The sequence below is a fragment of the Ictalurus furcatus genome, chromosome 23 (assembly GCF_023375685.1).
Source record: "Ictalurus furcatus strain D&B chromosome 23, Billie_1.0, whole genome shotgun sequence".
In the NCBI taxonomy this organism is placed as follows: domain Eukaryota; kingdom Metazoa; phylum Chordata; class Actinopteri; order Siluriformes; family Ictaluridae; genus Ictalurus; species Ictalurus furcatus.
In genome coordinates, this window is record NC_071277.1 from 1,958,045 (window position 1) to 1,973,777 (window position 15,733).

General features: G+C 37.6%; 1 protein-coding gene across 1 annotated transcript in view; it reads right to left on the minus strand.

Annotated features, from left to right (window-relative positions):
* ek1 (eph-like kinase 1) overlaps positions 1–10,225 on the minus strand; it is a 70,363-nt gene extending 60,138 nt beyond the window's left edge. The window contains exon 1 of the mRNA XM_053611408.1: positions 9,519–10,225. Within this exon, the coding sequence (XP_053467383.1) occupies positions 9,519–9,612 (94 nt within the window). The 5' untranslated portion in view covers positions 9,613–10,225. The remainder of the gene's footprint in view (positions 1–9,518) is intronic.
* Between the last annotated feature and the right edge of the window lie 5,508 nt (positions 10,226–15,733).

Sequence of the window (15,733 nt, forward strand, 5' to 3'; positions counted from 1 at the left end):
AACTGAGGCTGAATAGCAAGTTCCAAGTTCAAAAAACATTATGTACATTAATTTGTGCTAATTTGTATGGATTTATTTTTTTTCATGAATTGAGAAAACATTAGTCAGTGCAGTTAAACAAACCTCAATTAAACAAAGATCAGTTTAGGACACATTAATGTAAAGTGTTACCGACAATACATTCCCAGTGTTCAGTTGGATGTTTTACAAATGAACAGAGCAATGGTGTTGTTTCTCCTGTGATACAAGCGGTGTGACTACGATACAATGACTACAGCCCAGAAGTCACTTACTACTTTTATCACAGGAGAAACAACACCACAGCGTTTTTTATGACATTTGTAAAACACCTAATTGAACACTGTAATTCCATATTTGGATAAAATCTATTCACACATACCAGCTGTACACCTGTACCAAGATGACCGATCAGGGTTCTTCAAACATGGTCCTTGAGGTCCACTGTCCCGAAGAGTTAAACTCAAACCCTAATCAAATACACCTGAACAAGCTAACCATGGTATTCAAAACTACTAGAAGATTACAGTCAGGTAAGTTTGGATGCTGGAAAACCAAAATGTGTTGTGTGCATTGACACAAAGATGGACGTCGTACTTAATCCAAGTAAAATTAATTTTAAAAAAAAATAAATAAATACAAATAAAACTGATGGTTTTGCAATGCTAGTACACAGAGGTAATGACTAAAAAAAAATATGAAAATTAAAAATGGTTGAGCAACCTGTACTGGCCCACTTGAGATGGAATTATTATTTTTCCATATGTCTGTGACACAAACAAATGCACTGACGCCAACAGAAGTTTAATTGCCTTGAAAATATACAACTTAATAACACTTCGCTGACGCTGTTTTTCCCACTACTAGTGGTTAAACAAATATTCACTTAATAATGCTTATGGGTATTGAAATACTAAAATTAGATAGAAGGAACATGCCTGCTACGAACAAGAACCAACTTAACATAATGTAAACTCAGGGCCACACAGGAAGAACAAGTTATCTGTTACTCCTTCAATGCCCAAAATACCGTTAAACAGGAAGCACTTAAACAAGTGAGTCGAGGATCGCTTCACAAATTAATAGTGTGTATAATGTGTGTCACAGAACACTGACAGACTCCAGAAAGCAGCTTGTAATGATCAAGCTGTTAGATGTACCGTGTAATGGTGACCTGTAGTCACACACAGGAGGAGACAGCACACTCTTGGGATGTCTCATTAGAAGAACACACATCTTGCCCCACACCTGCCCCTGTATGTGTGTGACTCACTAAGGTTTATTCCTGCCCTAGAAAGCTGAATAGATCTAGAGTCCCAGGAGAAATCTCAGACAAGTAAATGTTGCAAAGCAGCACAATGCACAGTCACACAACCGAAAATGAGGCCACACGCCGGCAGAGTGACATCATCGTCTTCCGGCTTCATTCTAAACTTTGCGGCTATGCAAAAGATATTAGGGAAGTGCAGAGAACATCATAATCTTGCACACAGTAAACCAAACTAAGAACGTTATTTCTTGGGGTGATGCGAGATAGGAAACCAACAGTTTTCAAAGCTTGACAGGATCATTTACATGTTGACATCTTTAAAATTCAACTGCTTAAATAAATTTCACAGCACAAAAAAGTTCAAAAGATCACGAGTACAGACAATAACAGACATACTTCAGTTCATAAACATTCTACAGTCAGCTCTGCTGTCCTTATTAGCATTAGCAAGGCAGCCAGTAACCAGACAATGCACATTCTAATAAAGCTAGAAGATTGGAGTGGATGAAGTGGATAAACCTACTAGAAACTGAAAGGTCTCGTACCCCTAGATCCATTTTAATCACGTCTAATTAGGTGGACTAACAAGGTACTTTGAGTGTCCAGATTACACAGTGCTTAAAACCCCAAAGACACTGTGGATAAATACATACTGGGGCAACAGCCTGTAACGTCTCACTACAAAGACACCGCCAGTACATTCAGTAATTGTATACTTAAAAAGTGCACCTGTATCTAGCGCTGGGCTATATTGCAAAAAAAAGAAAAGAAAAGAATAAAATAAAACAAAATAGCATGCTTGTTTTTGTTTGTTTTTTTTAAATATATGGAAAATAACAATTTATTTAAAACACTTTTTGGACTTTGGAAAATGTAGATTAAATGTGCAAAAATAGTAACAGCACCATCTATAGCAACAAGTGCAAACAACTGTTATTTTAAATAAAAGATAATTAAGTAAATTGTTTTAAATTGTTTGCAGTATTTGCTATAGATGGGCACCATGTCTTTGTGATATGAAATGCCACCGCATCAACAATTTCCTTCTTCTTGTTAAAGGAACAGCACTAGAAATTGTTTCAGGTAATGCTGAGTTTGACTCAGGGTTGCAACTTTTGTAATTACCAAACTCCAACCAGTAAAAGACAAAAAAAAAAAAAACCACACCACCTCAACTTGAAATTCCTACTCGTCAATTTGGGGTAGTCTTCTCAACTCCGAGTTCCTTCCTGTTTACAGATACAGAGTGGCGTCAAATCAACACGGCTGCTCACAGCACCAGAAGCAAACAAAGTAGCACTTTCAGTTATACTGGATATAAAAGTATTAGCTTTAGACCAATCACCATACAGATATATTCACTTGTTAAATCTAAAACATTGACTATACAGTTTGCTGTTTAAGGAGGAAAATATTCATCACTTATCACAGTTAGCTGGCTAATTTCTTGTGAATTGAAGATGAACATGGAGACATCCATTTTATTTTTTTCTCACGTCATCCGTCAGACATACCGAGGTTGCAAATGACATAATTCTAACCACTGAATTCCCTCTTACGTAATAACTTGAATGCAGCATTATAGTTGTTCATATCTTCGTAGTGATAATTCCACCTTTATTTCTTTACTACAAACTAGGGATGCACCGAATGTTAGGCAACCGAAATTATTAGTATAATAATTATAATGAGAGAAAAGGCCGAATAAATTCGATCGAACAATGACGTGTTTGATGACGCGACCAAATAGCCTAGCAACCAGAGTGAGACGCGCGAATTTCACGACCTCCACTTCCGGCAGCGCGCTCGGAGAGATGAGGGGGCGCGCGCGTGCACGAGCTACGTGCACAGCGGGCGCACGCTCTTCGGATGTTGACAACCGTGACATTGTTTACTGTGGACACGTGCGTTTGTTTTGTTTCTGTTCCGGAGTATTCTGTGACGTCGCGAGACGTAAGGGAGTAGAGTACGGAAGCAGGTAAAGACGTATTTATTTAAGGGCAGGCGGACAAATCCGAATCGTAATCCGAAAAACTTAGTCAAGACAGGCAAAGGGTCGGGCGAGCGGCAAACGGGCATAAACGGGGCAAAGCAGGAGTCAAAGTCGCGGTCACAGAAAACAGGGTCACAACACAAAACAAGAAACATGAACTAGTACTATGGATTGGGAGCGGAGAAACCAGTGGGGACTAAATGAACTAATCTATAGTTTAAACTAACTAAATCTATCAAGGAACATAACATTAACAACGTATCTAACTATTCTATATCCACTCTAATACTCGGCGAGGTGTACAGGGACGCGAGTGGTATATATCCCCAGTATAATCAGCCCTATAGAACCCAATAGAACCATTTTCTGCACTCTTGTCAATGCACTTTTTAATGCACTTTTTTGTTGTAGGCTACAGAGTGTTCCATTCTTTCAGCAATCAGTTATAGGCCTAACATCGGCTATTCAAGGGGGGATCAAAGATGAGCACATCAAAATATTTTTATTTTACTCATTTATTTATTTAAAGTTACATTGTGCCTTGTTGTAGCCTATCGTAGCCTATGCCTGCTGGAATTTTAAAAAAAAAATGTTCAGTGTTAAATAAATATTTTGAAATTGTAGTTTTTGTAATTGATTTTTTCTTTGAAAAGCAAGACAAAATCGTAAAAAGCCCATTTTGACTGTTTAATTTCTGCAATGGTGGAAAAAATGGTAAAATAGTGCTGCCTGTTTATTTTTGTCTACATGCACAGCGTATTTGGGAGGATCACAGGCTACAGGATGTGTTTATCAAGTTATAAAGACTGTGGTGTTTTTCCTTCTTTTTTTTTAGTCTGTAAATGAAAAAAAAACGAATGTAGTAAATGTGCAATCTTGATTAGAATGGTTTGAAAATCACGTTAAAACATTTATTCAGATGAACTGAATTAATTATGAAAATTGCTAAGCACTACTTGAATCATTGATGGGACTGATAAAATGAGTGTAGCTAAATAACTGACAACTAAGTGTATATCAGAAGAGTTCAAATATATCGTAATGGGTGAAGGACATGGCAGGGTGGAGACACATGGAGAGATTAGTGGAGTGTGCTTTACAGTTTTCAGAGCGTTAGGATTATTGTGTAAACTAACAGACACAGGAATTCCATTTCCTTCCCTGTTCCAGTGAAAAATCAACAAACCAAACATGAATCCTCCAAGAGATCTGAGCCCTGTGACTAAAGCCTACCCAGGTTCCCCAACCCTGAGTAGATAAAAGCTCACTCATAACTGAATACCTTCAATTCAGTTTGTTCCAGCTAATCCAATTCTTTACGGTACGTGTCCACTTCGGTGCACTGCATTATTTTAATTTCAGTGGAATGCTTGGTCAAACTCATACAGTGTATGATGGTGGCAATGTGGCAAAAGTTCAACGTGTTTAGCCAGTCAGCCAAAGGCTTCACCGAAGGGAAGTTTTATGATTTGCCATAACCAAATCCAAATCAATATCACAGAAACACCTGATGACAGCAAGCAGAACGAGGCAACATTAGGCCACAAAATGCACAAGTAGACAGTGGACTCTGATCAACCAGAGTGAACCAGAGAGAAAGCTCTGATTCCGTTCATATGTTTAATGTTTGACTATCCATAAGAATGAATGATATTCAGTCCATCACTAGGAAAAGGAAGGAGAAGAATGTGTCTTTAATGTGGTGTAATCAACTATCGTTTTTTTCTATTGCATAAACTTGTTTTGCTGAAAAGGGTTATTTATTTGTTAATTAAATAATTCGGATAGGTCTGACAGAGATAAGGATTAAAGTTTGGATTTTAGAGCGGTAAGAGGAAGCAGAGGCCATGAGAACTCATTCTTCTGTGGAGGATGGTTTCGTTTGATAAAATCAGCTTGGAGAGCTGAAGCGCTTGCATCTGAATCAATACAAGCCCTCTCCACATATTATATTAAGTAAGCAAACTTGAGCCTGTTTCAAGAGTACAGATACAGTATAAACTGCTTAAGGCACCTGTTTCTTATGGAGGGGAGATTTTAGCGGTGTAGCAATACTGTGTATCATATCATTCGACATAAGGCTCTTGGTGCAGTTGGCTGGCTTTACATGTCTCGGGGGAAGCATGTGTTTAGCCTTCACCCACCCCAGTTAATAGATGTCATAAGGAGAAGAGCAGGCTGTTTTTCATGTGCTAATATGCTAACATACTAGCGTGTTAGCCTGAGATAATGGCTTCAATCAGCTGCAAGATGAAACTGGAAAACTTCCCCAAATCTTTGGCTTCCTGGTATCAGTCCGTACAGGATTTCGTGGAGTTTTTCGTTTTGCAGAAAACTACCTGAATTGGCAAAACTGCAATTATACAAAATTGTTTTGCACTGTCTTTCACACTGATGTTTGTTGGTAAATGAGACCTTTCTTAGCTGTACTCATGTGCGATGCGTCATGGTGATGTCACATGATGCGTCTTCACCAATATCTGTGGTAATTTTGAAAAAACTGCAAGCTCCTCCAAATACTGTGGAGTTTGCTTGATGAATTGCATTCATCTCTGCGATCCCAAAATCCTGGAGGGACTGTGGTATGTTACTATGCTCACCAGGGAATGAGTTGTGGCCTGAAGTATTACAACCCGACGTATCAACCGAATATGTGTGTAGTGTTTAGCTTGAATACCCCAAACATGTCCAACATCATCTCTAAAACTAGACACACACACACACACACACACGATTGCATGCGCATGCATAGCAAACTACATTCCAGAAGCCTTTCCATGTTGATTCAATCCATGCTAAAGAAATCACAGCAGAGAATAGGAAGTTCATATTCAGCAGTACCGTATTGAATTTTAATTTTGTTTACAGTTACACCCTAAGAAGTTTCATCAAAATAAATACATGTAAGTCCATGACCAAACCTTATTTTCCCATTCTACTTAGCTGAGAAGATGATTGTCTATGAAAGACCAAGTGGTAGAACTAAGACCACAGATTGAGCCAATTAAGTGACTTCATTACCACCGTTGAACAAAAGCAACTGGTTCACGCTTCTCAAGATCTCAGATCAGAAAATAATAGCAGAGCGAGAGCAAGAGAGAAAGAATGAGACCAGGGCCTTCCTTCACCATGGTCTCTAAAAAGAGCATAAAAGGAGACTTTTTCTCATGCTAATTTCTCTGCCACAATGCCAAGTAGTGAGAACAATGAAGCGAAGAAGGCCTCTCCAAACACAGTAGGAACGCTTACAAAAAGAGAGCTAATGAGAGTGAGCAGCCAAAGATGAGGAACCTAAAGGCCTCATGAAGATGCAGGGGCAATGTCTCCATGCACAAATTGAGTCATTTAAACAGCCTACCTATATCTGATTCCCTTCAATGTATAATGTAGCATAGGTAAAGGATGCACTGGCATTCCACCAAGATAAAAGCCAATTAAAAATAAATCTTTTGTTGTTGTCCAGATCTTCTTCTCATACAGATATATACAGTACTGTAAAGAAGATTTGGGGCTTTGGAAATGATGCTAAAGCAATATATCTTTATAGCAACTGTTTATTTGCCTAAAATGTACATTAATAGAAAAACCTCCTGTGATTTTCTAATGGTATTCTCACCAGCCCAGATTTGGCCTCATCCTTCCATAAGTCTTTGGCTGTTGCACACTGTTGTATGGTCTTTAGTGTATTACAATATATTTTGCTGTCTTCATACAAACATAATAGTTCCCTACCTGCATTGTGCTCTATATTTTCATTTCTTGTCAAATTTCCTCTTCTTGTTCCTGAAGCACTGAATTTGGTGCTGGATGACTCTGCCAGACGTTAAGCAAGCCTTGACTGGCTCTATTTCTGTCCCATGAGGAAATGACCTTTAAGATGCAGACAGTTTTTGAGATCTTCCACTGCATGTACTGCCTGTACTTGTCCAGTTTCACCAAATTTCTTTGTAGATGTTTGACCGGTATATGATGAAATTGGGCTACTGCTTGCTGACCATGCTTGCTGTGATATATGTGCTGAATCGCATTTATTATAATGTTACATAACATTTTATAAACAAACAGTGCCCAAATATATCGCTTTAAAATATATATTTCAGAAGACTGTTAGATTCTGGATCCAACATTAAAATATGCAATATAAATTAGTTTAGATTATGAATTAGATTATGGATGCTATATTGAACATGCTGGAGCTGGTTCAAAAGGTTAATGCTATACAATTATATTAATACTATACAGGGGCTAGTTCAATGCATTCAAATCCACCCATTAGTCAGTAGGTGATGTGAAAAGTTCTGACATTATTATACAGCACATAAACACCCAGAATTATATATATAATATTTACATTTACATTTACATGTTTACATGTTCAAGATTCATCAGCGCTTGATGCTGCACCTTAAGGAAGCTAAAATGAAACATCTGTCTAAATTTACAACAGTAATCAATCAGACAAAACAACATTAACACAGAAAAGTACCCCAGAAGCCAAGGTGTATGGCTCACATGCACACGCAAAGACAAACACCAGGCGTCCGGGGTACCACCTGCTGTTTATTACAAGGACTGCAAGCTGCACAACTCCAGGCTGATTTTCTAATGAATCCAACTGAATCAACACTATGCACTGACATAAATATACGGATAAAACAGAGCTAAAGAGCTTATTAAACATTTACAGTATAGTGAAAGAAATCTCATGTTAAAGCTCCCTTTACATCCTTAATTCTTAAACGTTCATATAGGGCTATTTAGATATTTATTATTATTATTATTATTATTATTATACTTTACAAATAAGTGTGTGGTAATATACCAGATATACCAGATGTAAAAGACACAAAACATTAAAAGATGACTATTTTCCACTAACAGCTTGTCTTAAAAGTGTTTTATTCTTCTCGTACTACAGCAATTTGCCAAAGATTACAAATGTTGCAGAATGTCCACAAGACAGGTTAGGTCCTGTAATCACTTAAATTATAACAGTGTTTTACAGTCATTCTCTCACCAATCTCATCTTTTCTCTTTCTTTTGAAGTTCATAAATGCAGCTTGCAACGTACAGGGTACACACAGAAACCCGAAGGCAGAAAATCCTCTGTCCTGAAGACTCTGATGGAAAATTTATTGAAATGATACAAAGTACCGACTTGCAAGATTCCTTCATTAGCTGCTAAATAAATAATTTCTGTCCTTACAGAAAACAATATCTACTATTACATGTTAATCAATTTATTATTATTAAAAAAAAATAAAAAATACACTGATAAGCAACTAAAGGCTAACATTTGCTTACTCTCCCTAAACAAATAATACTTGCACTGTAGTATTAGCCTACATGTCATCGACCTTTTCTATACTGTCTTTGCACGCAGATACTGTGATGTACCGAAACCCGTGATATTAAGTTGTATAGTTGTCATACCATAGAGTCCTGTCCTGATTGGGAAAAATGACGGCTGCCCATGCCTCACTGCGCTGTGGTTATAAAGGAAAACAAAGTCCTATTTAATCTCTATTTAACTATCTATAAACCTATAAACCATAATCTATCAGTTAAAGCAGGCAATATATATGCAAAATGCATATATATATATATATATATATATATATATATATATATATATATATATATATATATATATATATATATATATATGTGTGTGTGTGTGTGTGTGTGTGTGTGTGTGTGTGTGTGTGTGTGTGTGTATACGTGTGTGTGTGTGTGTGTGTGTGTGTGTGTGTGTGTATGTAAAGCCAAATGGAAACTTAAATAATCTGAAGGAGCACTTCAGCAGTCACATCTCAGAAGTGTGTTTCTTAATTGTAGAGGCTACAATCATACATTTAAGTCTCACACACAAGCTCAATTTCACGAGGTCCTAATTCTTTTATTCCATGACTTTTTATATATAGATTAGTCTGTTCATATGGATATAAACCCAGCTGGGAAACAAGTAGTCTAAGGAATGTATTCAGCCACAGAATCTCATAATACTGTAGAGGACATATAATTGTCACTTTAAACCAGTAAAATAATATTATTCATTCTTCTGTAACCGCTATGGCAGAGATGACTAGCATTAGTACAGGTTTATTCCTTCACTAGGTTTCTAAGGTAGAAAGCCTTTCAAAGTGAACTGCAATACCCATTATCAGCCACCAAACTCGCGTGCACACAAACGTAATAAAAAACGTGGGAATATAATAGAACTGTTGTAAAGCTTGCCTTCATTATCCGGATAGTTCCTCAGTGCTTGACAGTCTAGTAAAGTGTGAAAAAGAAAAAGAAAAAGAGATGAGTAAATCCGGTGGAGAGCCATGTTCAGGCTGCTCGCGCATCCCCGGTGCGCAAACTTGGTCCGTATGAAGCAGCGAGAGAGCGCGTGCTGGAAGGAGGATCCGTCAGGAGCGTACCCTGTCAATCAGATCGAAGTGGGCGGGTCTTGTGTTAAACGCTGAAAAGGAGAATTCATTATTATACGTTCATCATCGACTTGGATAATCACACACACATAACGTATAAAATCGCACCTGGCTGCCTAAAGTTGTTCTTTGTTGCCTCCCTGTACTGTTTCTTCTCATAAGAGAGTCCCCATACAATGCCTTCCAAAAGTATTGGGACGGCAAGCCCAGTTATATTGTCTTTGGGGTGCACTGAAGTCATTCGGCTTTAATTTCCTGATATTTACATGTAGATTTGTGAAATTGCTTAAATATTGCACCTTTGGTGGCAGACCACTCAATTCTTATGTGAGCAAAAGTATTGAAACAGATAGTCAAAGTAAATTACATTAAATATTTGGTTGCATAATCCCTAGTTTGCAATAACTGCATCAATCCAGTGAACCACTGGCCACCAAACTGTTACATTCTTCTTTTGGGATGCTTTTTCAAGCTTGTACTACAGCTTCTTTCAGTTGTTATTTGTTTCGGGGGATTTCTCCATTCAGTCTTCTGTTCAGGAGGTGAAATGCATGCTCGAATGGGTTAAGGTCTGGTGATTGACTTGGCCAGTCTAAAACCACATTTTTCCCCTGTTGAAGTCCTTTGTTGTGTCGGTAGTGTTTTTTTTTGTTGTTGTTGTTCATTGCTGAATGAGGATATTTGTGGATTGTGATACGTTCATCCCTGCCATGTAGAGGTTGTTGATATCGCTGACTGTTTTGGGGATTTCTTTACAGCTCTCACAATGTTTCTGTCATCAACTGCTGTTCTTTTTCATGGCCAACCTGTTCAGTGTCTGGTTGTTAGTACCACAATGTTTTGTTTCCTTTTCATGACATTCCATGAAATTCCAAATTGTTGAACTGGCTATGCCCAGTGCTTGTGCAATGGCTTGTGATTTTTCCCTCTTATCTCAGCTTCAGAATGGCTTCTTTTTTCTCCCATGATCAGTTCTCTTGTCTTCATGTTGGTTTATCCTTTTTAACAACAAATGCAGTCGTCACAAGTGAAACCCAGGTCTTGCCATCCCAATATTTTAGGAGAGGACTGTATATTCAGGCCACAAGATAATATATTTAAGCCATTAAGCTTCTCGGGGCCACTAGCTAATATATTAAGCTCACATCTTGAAATCTATTTCATGGCCACCAAACACTTAACTCACAGGATTTTAAAATGCATGACAGAGAAATCAGTTGAAGACCATTGACTCCAGAGGAACCTAAACATGGAGATTGAAAATGTTCCTGGTCAAGTTCTTGGTAGATTCCAGAAACGCTGGGTGTGAGGCAGGCATACACCCTGAATGAGACTCCAGTCCATCACATGGCACCATTCACACACCCATTCATACCTAGGGGTAATTTAACATAGCCAATCCACCTAGCGCTGTGTTTTTGTGAAAAGGGAGGAAACCGGTGAACCCAGACGAAACCTGTGATCTGGCAACCCATTTTGCCATCATGTCACCCCCAGGCATGGAGATGATTAATAACATTACACTTTACTTTAATCTTGGAATGATGCATAAACATGGACACCATAAGCTCACATCAAGTAAATGTTTCCTGCAAACAATTTAAAGATTAAGACAACCCATAATGCACTTTGTCATTTTTAGGAAATATAGGGAAGAGTGGCATTTCAGATGCAGAGTCTATTTTAAATTTTGAACCAAGCACCAATATATAATTAGAATAAGCTATCCAAGAGGAGCCAACCATTTACAGCTTGTGCTTTCCACTTACACAAAAAAAAAATCACACTGATCTGTGGTCACATTTATACTTAACATGTATTAATTATTCATTTATTAATTCACTTTCATTATAATTTATTAATAAAGATTAATGGAGCGATAGTAAACCCTGGAGTGACCGTGCAAGATACAGATGGATGACATTAAAAGGGAAAAAAACAAGAGTATTTTAGTAAGGTACTGAGCCACAGTTCACCATTCCTATCGAAACACCAGTCAGTTGAGCAGTCTTTCTGGGTGTCATAAAATAAAAATCTATAATAAAGTTTGCCTAAGACTACTGCAGAGTACTGTGTGTGTATATTATATATAGATGTGTGTGTGTGTATGTATATATATATATATATATATATATATATATATATATATATATATATATTTTACAGGACTTACAGTAGGTTGCAGTGCTTTCCACTATCTCTGTAATGTGAGTTGACTTAATTAGGTTGTGCAAAAAAAAAAAATTTTTAAAAAATAATAAATGGTGGTGAGCTGCTAAAGGCATATATTCGCAAGTTGGCTAGATTTTCCTGGTGAGGCTACAATGTCATTTCATTCATTAAGAGAGTGGAGGTCACATTTCCGAAATTACTCAGTTTGGGATTCTGTAATGCAATTTCTCAGTTGAAGCCCAAATGCAGTGTTGTTTTTTTTTGTTTTTTTAGAGTGTAAGAAATGGTAAATCCCGAGGGGAAGAGCAATCAACTAATAAAATGTTTTCTATTTGAATATCACGTTGTAATGTAAAAGGTGTAGCTTAGTTGACTCATTAGTTATTTTGCTATATTACCTAAATTAATACATATATTTGACAGGATTAACCCCTTAAAGTCTCAGCTCATTATTCAGAATTCCTTCTTCAGTAGCTACTATGAATTGTTCAGTAAATGCCACAAAATTAACAGCAAATGAACCCAGTTATGAAATTGAGGATTAAGTAAGTTTAATTTTGATCAGTATAATGCAATATGTAACAGGATTCAGTAGCTCCCACTGCAACTGTTTTATATATTTGTTTTATTGCTATAATAAAATCGACAAAATTAGAAACGTTCTTTAGAAGAAGTTGACAAGAGATATACAAAGGCACAAGATGAGGATCCTTTTCCTGAATCTGCCTGCTCAGTGAGCTACTCATAAAGGCTGTAAGCAGATATATGATTTTGTTTGCATGATGCCCTGGTGAAATACATTGCCCAGGGGTATATGGTATTTGAGCATTGTATTTATGATAGCTCAGGACACCCTGCACACTATGCAGTCTTTCTCCCTTTCCCTTGTTTACTTCCTCGGTGAATTGCCCTCTCTCAGGATCTCTGTCTTTCTCTCTAAATGACAGACAGGACAGAAGGAGAGAGTATATGTGTGACGACAGTAAGGAGCATGCTCTTGGCTTAAACAAAGAAACAGGCATTGCTTTCTTCTGTGTGTGTGTGTGTGTGTGTGTGTGTGTGTATGTGTGTGTTATGGTCTCATTAAATCTACATTAGAGGCAATGTCCTCCTCTTTTTTCTGCCCTCATGTCTCAACCACCTTCCACATATTAAATGACCTCTTTAACCCATATTCAAATGTATGCGCCACTGAGCATCATTACCGTATGCTTAACACACATCACCTGTCTAATACATTCTTTGGGAACCTATCGCTGCCATTATCTCACTTTATTAATTAGCACCGTGACAACAAAGCATCTATATTTTGCCCTGATAAAAAAAAAAAAACAGGTTGTTCCATTGCCCCTACAGCTAGGCTTTGACAGTTTCAACAAGGCTGACAAATACATGGCAACTTTTGACCAAAACCCTCCCTGCTGCTGAGTGCTCATTGTTTGAGCATAATAAGACAAGTGGACAAGTTCCTAGGGCTAGGTCCTGCTCTGATGATCATATCTGCCCATCACAGATCTGTAGCCATGGTGAAAGAAGGGAGAAAGCACTCTCCAAGGCCTCCATTAAATCTATGAAATACAGCTGAATAGGTTCCCATAATGCGATTATTTTAAACCAGTTTTTGTGATAAAGTATAGGAAATTTTGATTCTGTTTCTTTGGCTGCATCTGTTTTAGAACGATGATTTTTCAACAACATTGTGTTTTTTGAAATACAGTTGGGGAAATAAGTATTGAACGCATCGACATTTTTTTTCAGTAAGTATATTTCCAATGAGGCTATTCACATGAAATTTTCAGACATGATTATTAACTCAAGAAATCCGCAAATATAAAGAATTCACAACATTAAAGTTATGTGCAATAAAGTGGAATGACACAGGAAGAACACGCAAGAAAAAGCAGTTCTCCAAGGCAAGGTAAGGCAAGGAACCAGCTGAAATCCGTAAGTAGTTATACCTCCTACCTGTGCAAATTAATATCAGCTGGGTTAGTAAATTGATGGTCTACAAAAAGGCTTTTTATTTCCAAGGTGTCACACAAGAAACATCTCATGATGGGTAAAAGCAAAGAGCTCTCCCAAGACCTTCACAACCTTATTGTTGCAAAACATATTGATAGAATCGGATACAGACGTATTTCAAAATGTCTGAATCTTTCAGTAAGCACCACTGGGGCCGTTATCCACAAGTGGAAGCAACATCACTCCATCAACCGGCCACACGCACAGGAGCTCCTCGCAAGGTTTCTGACCAGGGAGTCAGAAGAATAGTCATAATAGTACCCCAAGAGCCAAGGACCACTTAGAAAGAGCTCCAGAAACACTTGGAGGCAACAGGTGCCATCGTCACAGAGAAAACAATAGGCAATGCATTGCACTGCCATGGCCTCTATGCACGCTCATCCCGCAAGACTCCATTACTAAAGAAAAGGCATGTCGAAGCTTGTTTAAAGTTTGCTACAACTCATTTGGACAAGCCTATGAAATACTGGGAGAGTGTAGTCTGGTCAGACGAGAGCAAAATTGAACTTTTTGTCTGTCATACTACACGCCATGTTTGGAGAAGAAAAGGCACTGCACATCACCCTAAAAACACTACACCAACAGTGAAGTTTGGAGGTGAAGCATCATGGTGTGGGGCTGTTTATCATCACATGGTACTTGCAGACTTTATATAACTGAAGGAACGATGAATGGAGCCCTTTACTGGGAGATTCTTGAGAAGAATCTGCTGCCATCCACCAGGATGATGATGATGATGAGACGTGGGTGGACCTTCCAGCAGGACAACGATCCAAAGCATGCAGCAAAGGAAACTCTCAATTGGCTTCAGAGAAAAAAAATCAAGCTGTTAGAACGGCCCAGTCAATCACCTGACTTTAATCCAATTGAACAAGATTTAAAGCCAATATGTTTAGAAGAATGGGTCAAAATCACACTTGATTACTGTGACCGACTAATTTCTTCATACAGGAAGCATCTTGAAGCTTTCATGACAAACAAAGGCTTCTCCACGAAGTATTAAATAAATTTCAGTTAGTGTGTTCGATACTTTTTTCCCGTGTCATTCCTCTTTACTACACACAACTTCATTTATGGACTTTAATGTTTGCCTTTCTTTAAATGTGTGGATTTCTTGAGTTAATGCCAAAGTTAATGAGTCAATGCTAAAATTTTATGTGAATAGCCTCCTAATATCAGGAAATATATTTACTGAAACAAATATTGATGCTTTCAACACTTATTTCCCCCACTGTAAATTGTGTGGGTCTAAACAAGTCAACCTCATGCTCTTTCATTTTGAAAAACGAAACAACATGCCTCACATGTGGAAAAAAAAATTATGTAAGAAAGCAAATTAATATGTGGAAATTAAATTTTAAAAAAGCACTTGTGATGAATGAATTCACAAGCTCTACATGTGAAGAATTAAAATTCTAGCATTAATTATATGAAAAATCACAGCTGAAAGATACAAAAATTACATGCCCTACACATGAAATCTTCATGCTGTTGCTCTGTATTGTTGCTCATACTGTGCAGTGACCTGGGGGAGTGAGGTGTACCATTTGTTTTGGAAAAGAGGCAAACATACGTCCTATATCCTTCCTGCCAACCTTTTAATTTAAATTGCATTAAACTTTCATTTAAAAAGTCTTTGCGAGTTACTGTGTTCACCCACTACCAAGCATACATATTGTACATACTTCAGTGTATTTATTTATAAAGGCATGGCAACAAACCCCATGTCCTTGCTAATAACCAAGCTAGAACAGAAGCTTAGTGCATGTTCACAGTGTCCTTATGACTTAGATTCACAAAGTAAGCAGACATGTAAGAACAGTC